Source organism: Serinus canaria, chromosome 21 (assembly GCF_022539315.1).
Source record: "Serinus canaria isolate serCan28SL12 chromosome 21, serCan2020, whole genome shotgun sequence".
Taxonomy (NCBI): domain Eukaryota; kingdom Metazoa; phylum Chordata; class Aves; order Passeriformes; family Fringillidae; genus Serinus; species Serinus canaria.
In genome coordinates, this window is record NC_066334.1 from 7,097,395 (window position 1) to 7,108,987 (window position 11,593).

The window sequence follows — 11,593 nt, forward strand, 5'->3', positions numbered from 1 at the left end:
GAGGTGGCACTGAGCTGGGGTGGTGTTTGCACCGCTCTGAACAGGCAAAGCGAGCGTTCCCGGTGCTGGGTGGGGTCCGTGTCTCCTCGGGGGGTTCTGTGTCCCTGTGTCCCCAGAGCCACTCAGCCCTGCGGGTTTTTTTCCTCCCGCCCGAACGCCGGCGCCTGGCGCGAGCCGCCGCCAACCACAGAGTCTGCGCGGGGCGGGCGCGGCGGGCGGGGCTGTGTGTCGGGCCCGCCGCCGCCGGCGCGGTGCGGTGAGCGGGGGGCGGCGGGGCCGGGCCGGGGGGGCCAGCCCGGACCGGAGCGGGCCGGGAGGGGTCAGCCGGGGCGGAAGGGGTCAGCTCAGGCCGGGGAGGGGTCAGCCTGGGCCCGGGGGACAGCCGGTCATGCCCTGCGGCACCGCGCACCGGCCTCCCCGCTGCCGCACCGCGTGGGCGGCGGGAATGCGGGACGGAGGGATGCGGGATGGACGGGGGATGGAGGGATGGACGGGGGATGCGGCATGGCCGGGGGATGCGGCATGGCCGGGGGATGCTCCCGGCCCCGGCGAGGGGCAGGCACGGTCAGAGGAGCTCGGGGCGGCGGGAGCGCGGGGCAGCCCCGGGCCGGCCGCTCCCTGCCCGCTCCCGGTCCCGCTGCTCTGCAGCCCGCGGGCTCCGGGAGCCGGCCCGGCCTTCCCGGGAGCCGGCCCGGCCTTCCCGGGGCCGGGGGAGCTCCGGCGCCACGGGCGGGTCCCGCTCGGTGCCCGGGAGCTGTGACAGCCGCTGTGGCACGGGGCTCGTCCCTGCCACAGGTGGGCTCAGCCTGCCACCATGAGCTCAGCTCTGTCACTCGGGGCTCAGCCCCGCGTTCCATGCGCTGCCCACGCCCTGGGCTGGGTTCCTCACGATCCCCTGTCCTGCTTTTCCAGGGTTTTGGAAGCGGCTGCTGTCACGATGCTGGGGCCAGAGCACACGGAGTGAGGCTGAGTCAGAGCCAGAAGGGCCAAACACGAATTCGTGCACCTCTCAGCTTGCTCTGAATGTGAGTCTCCTCGTTAAGCCTTGGCTTCTCCAGCAGCTGATGGTGAGCTCATTCCTGCCCTGGTGTTTGCAGGTACAGAGCACCAGTAGGGTTTCCCCAGTCCTCAGAGACCCAGAGCCCTTTCCTTCATGTGCAGAGCCCAGATATGAAAGCAGTAAACAAACATTGCTGGGTTTACTGAGCTTATTCTGTGCAGTGCAGCTCAATATTTTGCAGTTGGGAGGGTTGTGAAACTGCCTTTCCATTGGTTTGGGAACACACGTGACTGTGGCTGAATCTGCTGGGAAGTTCCCTGGCTAATTCCCTTTTTGCCATGGGCCTGGAGCAGCATGGCCCACCCAGACCCATCCCATTCCTCACTGTGCCTGCCCCCAGCCAGCACAGCAGGGCTGCCAGGGTGTCAGTGCCTCTGCTTCCTGGAACAAAGGTTGCTCAGGAAGTGTAAATACCCTTTACTGCGCTGAGGAACTTTGTCATCTGGGTTATAACCCCACAGCAGGGGAAGAGGAACCAGAGAATCATTTATTCTGCAGGCAAAGCCTCAGCAGTGCCCCTTAGCAGCTCCAGTGCTGCTGGCTGGCTTCCCCCAGTGGGTCCAGGGAGCTCAAACAGCCAGGAGAGGAGGGAGGGAAGGGACACAGCCACGGCAGAGGGCTGGGCAGGGAGGAGTTAAACTTACAGACTGCATTTCAGCTCGGTGTGGCTGTCTGGGAGCAGGAATTGCCACCCATGCCTGTGTTTTACCTGCTCACAAACAGCAGCCAAAGGCTTCAGCACAGCCTGCGGGGCAGGACTGCCAGCAGGGATGTGCTGGGACATTGCTGGCTCAGGCACTTTTGGTTTTTTCTCTGGTGTAATTGGGTCTTTCCTCCCGTTTTTCAGGAAGGGAACAACCTGCCTTATCTGTCCTGCACGCCTGAGCACTGATCAGAGACACCCAGTCACGGGAGGAGCAGGAGCTGCGCTGGGAGAGGCTGGGCAGGAGGAAAATCTCCAGCTGCTTTTGTGGTCTCTGAAGCTCCTGTGTTACAGGTGAGTCTGCTGGAGAGAAACAAAAGGTTTCTGCAGACCAGTTCAAGCTGCAGACAGGGAGAGATATCTATACATGTTCCTTGTAATTGTTAAGTTATCATCATTTATTGACCAGAGCTCAGAGTTTTTAAAGAAGTAAATAACATTGTGTGCTGTGAAGATCCAACTAAACACAGCTTATAAATGGCCTTAAGGGAAGGAGATAGCCAGTGTGAGAGCTGCTGAAATAATACCTGGTGTAATGAGAGCAGCACAGTGGTTTAGTCACCCATACAGAAATGACTAAACCTCTCTTCAGTGGCATTACTTCTCTTGAGATGCAAAGTCATTGCTGTGTTTCTCAGTGTAAGTGCTAATTGTGTCTTTTCTCTGAAAACCAACTTTATTTTGAATAAATGAGTGTGAGCAAAGGGACTTTTTGGCCTGGCTGCAGTGGTTTGAATGGGCACTGAGTGGAGAGGGCCAGGACAGGACCTGCTCTTGAGTGGTGGGGGTTGCAGGAGGCAGAACACAAAGCCCAGGTTGTCACCTGGCCACAGACACAGCCACCATGGGGCAGCATCTGGACTGGCTCACATCAATCTGAGGACTGAGCTTCTTCCCCAGAGCTGTTTTATCACTGCAGTCTGCCAGCAGCCATTAGAAGCCAGTTCAGTGGTGGGGCACAGGAGCCAGAGGAGAAAGAAGAGCCTGGGGCTGCCAGTGGTCGTGTTTGTCCCTGGGCTGCTGTGACAATATTGACATGAAGCCATGCCAAGGCAGCCAGGCAGTGTTTGAGCAGTCCCCAGCAGGATGTTGGAAGCAGGATTCAGGGTGCAGGCACGTGTGCTCAGGGTGCAGGCACGTGTGCTCCTTTGTGGCCAGCTCTGGGATTTGGATGAAAATGGGTTTGTTTCCCTGTGCAAAGGCACTGACACCCCCTCAACCGTGGGAACAGTGCACGTGCTGCCCAAGGACCTTCAGCACACACTGCCTTCACTTCTGGTGTGCAAAAGGAGGCTGCAGGTTTGTCAGGAACCCAAATTACTGCCTTGATTCAGATCATGGAGGGGAGGAGAGGCTGTTGGGTGGAGGATCCAGGCAGGGACCCCTGGCTCTTTTGGGGAAAGCAGGTACCTTGTGTTGTGTTTTGCAGTGCTGCAGCATGGATTGATTTGTGGTTTTATTCCTGACCTCTAGTGTTCCTGGCTCTGCCTCTTCTCCCCAAGATGCTGGGAAGGGTCCTGTGCACGGTGCTGTTCGTGGGAGCCCTCCCATCCCCAGCTGGAGCCTCCCAGGGCCACATCTCCGTGATCCTGCTGGGAGCCACGGGGGATTTGGCCAAGAAGTATTTGTGGCAGGGCCTGTTCCAGCTCTACATGGACCAAGTGAGCAGTGGCCACAGCTTCACATTCCACGGGGCTGCCCTGGCAGCTCTGGAGCCGGGGCAGAGGCTGATGTTTGACGTGCTGAAGAAGCTGTCCTGCCCCCCCGACGAGGCTCCCAACAGGTGTGCCGTGCTCAAGGACCAGTTCCTGAAGCTGAGCCAGTACCACCAGCTGAAGACTGCTGAGAACTACTCGGCTCTGAACAGAGAGATCGAGACCCTGCTCCGCCAGGAGGGGCTGGAGGAGGCTGGCAGGATCTTCTACTTCTCCGTGCCACCCTTTGCCTACACGGAGATCGCGGGGCACATCAACGGCAGCTGCCGGCCGCGCGCCGGGGCCTGGCTGCGCGTGGTGCTGGAGAAGCCCTTTGGCCACGACCTGCCCTCGGCCCAGCAGCTGGCTGCACAGCTGGCAGGCTTCTTCAGGGAGGAGGAGATGTACCGTGTGGACCATTACCTGGGCAAGCAGGTGAGCAGTGCCCGAGGGGCTCAGGGCCTGGGAGACTCCTGGTGGTCTGTTCTGCGTCTGGGGAGAGCGTTGTTCCCCTCCCAAATCCATGCAGAGCCTCTCTTTGTGATCCAGAGCCTCCTGGAATCCTGTCCCGTTTCTCTGTCCTGGGAGAGCAGAGGAAATGTGCAGACCAAAGCAGGGCTTCCTCCTGTTGGGTGGTGAGGGTCCCTTCTGCAGAGCAGGGCTGGGCTCTGTGCCTGGAGCAGAGATGCAGAACTCCTCTGGCCTCCTCCCCAAGGTCAGGGCTTTGGTTTCGCTGAGTAAGCAGCACCTGTCCTCTCCCAGCTCCACATCTCATTCCACACAGGCCTCTCTGCTTAGCCATGGCTTCTGGAAGCACTCCTCCATTTGATATGATAAGGAGCTGATGGGATGTTAGTTCTGGGGGATGCTTAGGGAAGGTTTCTTCCTGCCCTGCAGGACTGTCTGCTGCAGGTACAGCTCAGGATGTGGAGCTGCACTGTCCCAGAGGAAGGGTGTTCAAGGACATGCCATCCTTGTTTCTCAGGGATGTGATGCCACACTTTAAAGCAGCCTGTTCCAGACATGGCAATGTGGCCAGGCTTTACTCAGAAGTTGCATGTCCAGCTGCAAGGAGAGCATCTCCACTGAGAGGGGGGATTTCTTCTGTTTTATTTTGGGGGATTATTTTATTTTAAATGTTTATTTTTATTTTAATTAATTTTTTATTTTGTTTTATTAAAAGAGCAGATGGCTTTAGTGGTGTAAGCATCTGAAGTGATGTATTTCAGCACTTGGAACCTTACATTAGTCCCAGGATGGTCTGACTCAGCCCTTTGTCCTCTGACAGATATAAACTGAGTGCCCTGCAGTTTGTAGTTCAGCCTTTTCACATGAAACCTCAAAATGCCTCGGAAAGGCCTTTAATGTCTGCTCTGGACAGCCACTGGTGACCCTACTGTGCATCACTGCAGGCTCTCCTGCTGCTTTCCTCTTCTCTGACCCACTCTGCCCTGTCTGCTGCGTGGGGCAGGGAGGCAGAGGCACTCTGGGAATCTGCTGAGTTTTTATTGGCTCTTTGAATTTTCCCCTCACAGGCTGTGGCCCATATCCTGCCTTTTCGGGATCAGAACCGACAGTTTCTGGACCCCATTTGGAACTGGCATCATGTGGAAAGAGTGGAGGTTGTCTTGAAGGAGACTGTGGATGCTAAAGGTTGGTGAGGTGGTGTGCAGGGGGTGCAGGGTGAGTGAGTGACAATGGGCAGGCTCCTCAGTAATGGGGAGGGGGCCCTTGAGGTGGTGCTGGTACAGAAATACAAAAGGAACAGGTGAAAGGTGTGCTGCTCCCTGGAAACAGAGAGGGACTGACCCACACTTCCTGTGCTGGAGACTGACTCACTTCCAGGTAGTGCTGTTGCCTCTAAGGAAAAATCCATTTGTAATTCATCTGGGAGCAGGGGCAGAACTCCCCACCTTTTTCTGCTGCAGAGCTCTGGGGGCATTGCTGACCTTTCTATCCCAATTCCTGGTAAAAAGCCCTAGATTTGGAATTGGTGCAGTCTAAGGCCACTTCAGCTGTCCTGCTGTCTGTCAGCCCCCAGGCTCACCCCGAGTGTGCCTTTGTGCTGTTCTTTGGGAGGTGCTCGTGCATCTCCTGCCTGGATGTTTCTGTCCCTGGGCCAGTCTGGGTTTGTGTGCCTGTTCCTGTCCCCTCCTCTCTGTGGTAGGAAGAGCACTGCAGAGGGACAGTCCCAGCCCAGAGAGGCAGCGTGGGGCTCCTGCTGAAGGGCACGGCTGCACTGCTGCAATGCTGCAGCATCCCCTCTGCAGTGCTCAGCACAAAGCTCCCGGGCTGGGCTGCTGCCTGCAGCACTCCTGGCCACGGCAGGTGCCCTGGCTGCTGCACCAGCAGGACTGCTTCCCCACTCACTTCACCTCTGCTTCCTCCCTCAGCCTCCACAAACTCAGTTAATGCAGTTTTGTCAAACCTGGGCTGGTAATCTTTGGTTTGGCAGCCCAGAGCTCACCTGAGCCTGTTTGTGGGAGAGGGGTGCACTGCAGAGAGATTTAGTGAGAGCAGCATCATCTGTGCACTGCCCCAGCTGCCCCCCCCCCCGAACAACTTTGTCATTTGATGTCATTTGTCACTTGATGTCTGTTTTCCCCTGTGCAGCTTCAGCTGGCAGCCTGGCTCCCAGCAAGTCTGCAGCACTGATCCCATTGCTGAATGTGCCTCTGAATTGGGGGGGGATGAATGATCAGTCAGTGGGGGAAGCCTGTGGTCGTGATGCAGCCTGCTGCTGCTGCCACACAGCCTTGAGTCACTCAGCAGTGCACAGTCCTTCTCCCACTGTCCCCACCTGCATGAGAGGCAGGCAGGGGAAGGGAAGCATGGCTCTGTGCACGAAATTTTGTCTCCCAAGGGTATGGCTCAGCCAGAGCCTTCTGAGGACAGGAAAACCATCTCGTCCTGCTACCAGCAGTGACCACTTCCACTAGGACAGGTTGCCCAAAGCTCTGTCCAGCCAGACCCTGCACACACCCAGTGACAGGATGCCCATTCCCTGAGCTTGATTGCTTCAGGTTAATTGCTGGGTGGGGAGGAGAGGAGCTTGGAGCTTTGCTGTGCCTGGCCCCACGCTGAGGTGCAGGCAGGGGCACCAGGTCCCCTGAGCAGCATTTTGCCTCCTCCCGTGCCCAGGGCGCACCAGCTTCTACGAGCAGTACGGGGTGATCCGGGACGTGCTGCAGAACCACCTGACCGAGGCCCTCATGTTCCTCATCATGGAGCTCCCTGCCAACGTCAGCAGTGCCCAGGAGGTGGTGCAGCACAAGCTGCAGGCCTTCCAGGCCCTGTGGGGGCTGCAGAGGAGCAGCGCCGTGCTGGGCCAGTACCAGGCCTACGACAGCCAGGTGCAGGAGGAGCTGCCCGAGGCACGGGGCTACGTCAGCACCACGCCAACCTTTGCAGGTGAGGGTTTGGGCCAGGGGAGCAGTGAGAGCTGAGGAGAGCAGAGCTGTGAGCCCTGCAGTGCCAGCCCCACGGCTCTGGGGCTCGCTGCTGACTCAGGGATGTGCCCAGGCATCCACTGACATGGGAACTGGGAGCTGGACAAGATCACATTGTTGTTGTGTCAGTTCTCCAGTGACCCAGGGAATGGGAAGGGCTAAGGCCATTATTATAAAATCTCTGCACTGTTTTTAGAAGTAGCCTGTAAACTCCTCTGCCTTCCCATAAACTTGAGTTGAGGGGTAAAGCTTTGTTCTCTGTGGTGACTGAACCACGAGGCTGTCTCCAGCCATGCTGTGAACACAAAGAGAATTGTCTAAATGATGCTCATGCTCAGAAACTGGTTTCCTGCGAGTTGAAAGGAGGCTGAACAAGTGGGATAGCTGGGAGGGAGCGCAGCAGGGAGCTGGAGGGAGTGAGAATCATGGATGGCCTGGGTGGGGAGGGACCATAAAGATCATGGAGTTCTGGGCAGGCAGTGAAGTCATGGAAGGGCTGATGGGAGCCAGAGACAGTGGCTACCAGAGGAGCTGAGGAGGGCCAGTGGTGGTCAGTGATGGAGATCCCCGGGAGTGCCTGCCTGCTGTTGAGGTGTGGTGGGGTGTCTGTCGTTGCAGGAGTGCTGATCCACAGCCACAGCCCGCGCTGGGAAGGGGTCCCCTTCCTGCTCACCTCGGGGAAGGCTCTGGATGAGCGGGTGGGTTACGCCCGCGTCCTCTTCAGGAACAGGGCCTACTGCCCTCAGAGTGGCACGCTGAGGGATGCAGGGCACAGCCAGTGTAAACCCAAGCAGATCATCTTCTACTTCGGGCACGGTGCTCTCAACACCCCTGCGGTGCTGGTGAGCAGGAACCTCTTCCAGCCTGTCATGCCCAAGGACAGCTGGAAGGAAGCGGGGGCTCGCTCAGACCTGCACATCTTCGGACAGCCGCTGTCTGATTTCTACATGTACAGCCCTGTGAAGGAGAGGGATGCCTATTCTGTCCTCATCTCCCACATCTACCACGGCAGGAAGGATTTCTTCATCACCACGGAGAACCTGCTGGCCTCCTGGGCCTTCTGGACCCCTCTGCTGGACAGCACGTCCCGCCAGCCCCCGCGCCTCTACCCCGGCGGCGTGGAGAACCAGCAGCTGCTGGACTTTGAGATGGTGGCCGAGGGAGTGGCGTTCACCCTGGCAGAGCCGGCGGAGCTGCTGAACCCCAGCGGGCAGATGCCGAGTGACTTCAGGGCCATCCAGTCCAAGTTCCGGCAGAGTCCCCTGGTGTCGGCCTGGGCCGAGGAGCTGATCGCCCGGCTGGCCTCCGACATGGAGGAGGCGGCCCTGCGCAGCGTGGCTCGCTCGGGCCAGTTCCACCTGGCCCTGTCGGGCGGCTCCAGCCCCGTGGGGCTGTTCCAGCGCCTGGCCAGGCACCACCACGGCTTCCCCTGGCAGCACAGCCACGTGTGGCTGGTGGACGAGCGCTGCGTGCCGCTGACCGACGGCGAGTCCAACTTCCAGGGCCTGCACCGGCACCTCCTGCGGCACGTCAGGGTGCCCTACCTCAACATCCACCCCATGCCCGTGCACCTCAACCGCCGCCTCTGCGTGGAGGAGGACGGCGGCGCCCAGCTCTACGCCAAGGACATCGTGGCCCTGGTGGCCAACGCCAGCTTCGACCTGGTGCTGCTGGGGGTGGGCACGGACGGGCACACGGCCTCACTCTTCCCCCGCTCCGAGCAGGGCCTGGAGGGGGCCCCCACCGTGGTGCTGACCGAGAGCCCCGTCAAGCCTCACCAGAGGATGAGCCTCAGCCTGCCCCTCATCAACAGGGCCAGGCAGGTGTTCGTGCTGGTTCTGGGCAAGGGCAAGCACGACATCACCACGCTGCTCAGCAGGGTGGGCCGCGAGCCCAGCAAGTGGCCCATCTCAGGGGTCAGCCCCAGCTCTGGCCAGCTGGTCTGGTACGTGGATTATGAAGCTCTGCTGGGGTGATGCTGCAGTGTCCCTCCTCCCCTGTCTGCGTGGCCTTGACAGCCTGGATTGTCACACACGATGTCCTTGTTCCTGCATTGCCAACAGCGGCTCCGTCCCTGACACCTCCGGCCTTCGGCGGGATCCGTGGCCTGCAGCACCTCTGGCATTGGAGCCTGGCTGAGCTGGGCTCTGTGTCTGGAGCTCAGGAGGAGCCACGAGCCCAGGGCAGCCTCTCTGGCTCTGCTCTGGGTTCTCTGGGCTGCAGCACCTCTGGCATTGGAGCCTGGGTGAGCTGGGCTCTGTGTCTGGAGCTCAGGAGGAGCCACGAGCCCAGTGTGGCCTTTCTGGCTCTGCTCTGGGTTCTCTGGGCTGCAGCACCTCTGGCATTGGAGCCTGGGTGAGCTGGGCTCTGTGTCTGGAGCTCAGGAGGAGCCACGAGCCCAGTGTGGCCTTTCTGGCTCTGCTCTGAGACTTTGGACAAATGACTTCACCTTGAAGTGCCTCAATTCTCCTGTTTGTACTTACTGGCATGTAACTACCTCACAGGCACTTCGGGGGACTTGTTAAATCAACTGCCTGCCAAATTCTGTCTAATTGTACGTAATTCTCAGGCTAAAAGACAGCTGTAGCACCTTGATGCTGCCCTGCTCACCTGCTGGGCCAGGGTGGCTGTCCCCGGGCAGTGATGGTGGTGTGCACGTGGGTGTGTGACCCTGTGAGTGTCGGGGCTCTGCAGACAGTGGGGGCAGGCTGAGCAGTGTGGCACAGCTCTGCTCCCCAGGTGAGTGTAACCCTGAGGAGCAGGGCAGCTCACAGAGCAGTGCAATAATTGCTGAGGGAGAGCTTGGTGCTCAGGGGAATTGTTGGGTTTGCTTAGCAGAGAAATCTTTTCTTTTTGAGCAAAAATGCCCGTGTTCACTTCATTCCAGTTCTTTTGTGTTTGGTGTGAGGGAACAAGTTTTAATGAAAAAGTGACCTATGAGAGAGTAACTATACTGTTATGAATAACAGAGTTTATTCCTGTCTTAGAGGTGACAGTGGCGTTAGAGTTTTCCTATTTTTGCACACTTGCTTGATAATACGTGGCTGGCACCTCTTGAACACTGAAAGGTTCATTTGCACTTTGAAATAAGCACATGGGTTTTTCCCCAGGGAGCTACTGTTCTTTGCAGCTGAAAATAGGGTTTAGTTGTAAAGTCTCTATCTAGTGGGTTGCCCCAAAATTTATCTGAGACTTTATTGAAATCCATTAAAAGTTTCCACATGTTTTCCTTGGGGACTGGAGCTATCTGGGTTGTTTGGGGGATTTTTCAGAAGTGCATTTTTTTCCACACAGTTTCTGTTAAACTCTTTAATACTTAGCATTTGCTAAATGAAAACCAAATATTTTTGAATATACAACATTTATGACTGGAAAGAGAGAGACTGGATGGGAAGAAGGGTTAAATGAGCAACAAATCTGATGAGGAGGAATGATAGCAATCCACTGGGCTGCAGGCCAAGGAAGCAGGGCTATTTTTATTTTGTGAAAGTTATTAATAGAAGGTGTGCACCTTCTTGAGAGCTTGTATTAACCTTGCTTTGCAAAGGCAGCTCCATGGAGTAACTTCTTACAGTCTGTTTCTCCCATAAGTGATTATTGATACTAATTTTTATTCATTTTTTTAATGTCAAGTGCATTCCTACAATTCAATGGTATGATTATATGTTTTACAGAAAACTAACACTGGAAATAACTCATTTTTCACTTCAACTTTTATAAATCAAATTGTAAAATCGTTTTTTTCCCCCATGAGTAAAGTTTTGTGATTCTTTTCATATTGTTTAATGAATAAAGAATTATATTTATAAAAAATAAATAGTTTTTAACAAGAAGTGTCTTTTCATTTCTTCTAGAGATGGAAAGCACTTCCTGCTGTGTGAAGTTTTAGGGTTTTAGTTGTGCAAAGTGGACAATGTCACTGCAGTATTAAATGTTCACAATGTTCACACTGACTCTTGCTTTTTTTTTTTCCTTTTTTTTATTTTTGGTGTCTCATCCAGACAAGGCCAGGACTTTCCAAAACAAGGAGCAGCCAAAGCCCTTTTAAGGTGAGAAGATGGAATCACTCAGTGCTGTGCAGGGTCCTGGAATGGCCAGGAAAGCCTCACTGGCCCACATTTACTGCGTGTTGCATTTCCATGGACACTGTCACCACAGCAGAGAGCTCACAGAGCTGCGTTTTTCACTCTGAGCTGTCCTCTGTGAGCTCAGGGGTGCAGCTGAGCTGAGCTGTGACTCGGGGCTGGCAGGGGAGCATGGCAGGATTTAAATCAGACGTTGTCTTGCTGCGCTCCTGCTCGTGCACGTGTGCTGGTTTCCCTGGATGCAGCTGGAAGGGCTCTGCCACTCACAGGCATGGTGGGCAGTGCTGCAGCAGTGCAGGGCTGGCATGGGGTGCTGCAGCAATGCAGGGCTGGCCTGGCCCAGGTGCTGCAGTGATGCAGGGCTGGCACGGTTGCTGCAGCAATGCAGGGCTGGCACAGGTTGGTGCAGCAATGCAGGGCTGGCCTGGCACAGGTGCTGCAGCAATGAGCTCCGTGCCTGCTGCTGCCCCCAGCTCCCCCATGGTGGGGAGCTGGCTCTGCTCTCACACACAGAATTCCTCTGTGCACAGCATTTCCTGCAGGAGCCGAGTGTCCAGCACACAGAGCTGGCCCTGGCTCAGTGTCCAGCACACAGAGCTGAC

The 11,593-nt window shown here is 56.7% G+C and overlaps 1 protein-coding gene across 4 annotated transcripts; it reads left to right on the plus strand.

The window, feature by feature from the left end:
- Positions 1–203: 203 nt before the first annotated feature.
- On the plus strand, positions 204–10,853 carry H6PD (hexose-6-phosphate dehydrogenase/glucose 1-dehydrogenase). Of its 4 annotated transcripts, none has more exons than XM_018920343.3 (7): positions 204–256; positions 913–1,067; positions 1,908–2,057; positions 3,237–3,892; positions 4,993–5,110; positions 6,599–6,868; positions 7,525–10,853. In XM_018920343.3, exons 4-7 carry the CDS (start codon positions 3,266–3,268, stop codon positions 8,880–8,882), a joined length of 2,373 nt encoding a protein of 790 aa, XP_018775888.1. In that variant the 5' UTR covers positions 204–256; positions 913–1,067; positions 1,908–2,057; positions 3,237–3,265; the 3' UTR covers positions 8,883–10,853. The 4 variants fall into 4 exon arrangements, with proteins under 4 accessions (XP_018775888.1, XP_030088313.1, XP_050838518.1 ...); XM_030232453.2 differs by having other exon boundaries at positions 913–1,025; XM_050982561.1 differs by lacking the exon at positions 204–256 and adding an exon at positions 301–319 and having other exon boundaries at positions 913–1,025.
- Positions 10,854–11,593: the final 740 nt, after the last annotated feature.

Excerpts from the sequence above, each read along its gene's own strand:
- H6PD (XM_018920343.3), top strand. The coding sequence starts at position 3,266 with ATGCTGGGAAGGGTCCTGTGCACGGTGCTGTTCGTGGGAGCCCTCCCA. Across the intron at positions 3,893-4,992 it reads ACCATTACCTGGGCAAGCAG|GCTGTGGCCCATATCCTGCC; the intron begins GTGAGCAGTGCC and ends TTCCCCTCACAG. Across the intron at positions 6,869-7,524 it reads CACCACGCCAACCTTTGCAG|GAGTGCTGATCCACAGCCAC; the intron begins GTGAGGGTTTGG and ends CTGTCGTTGCAG.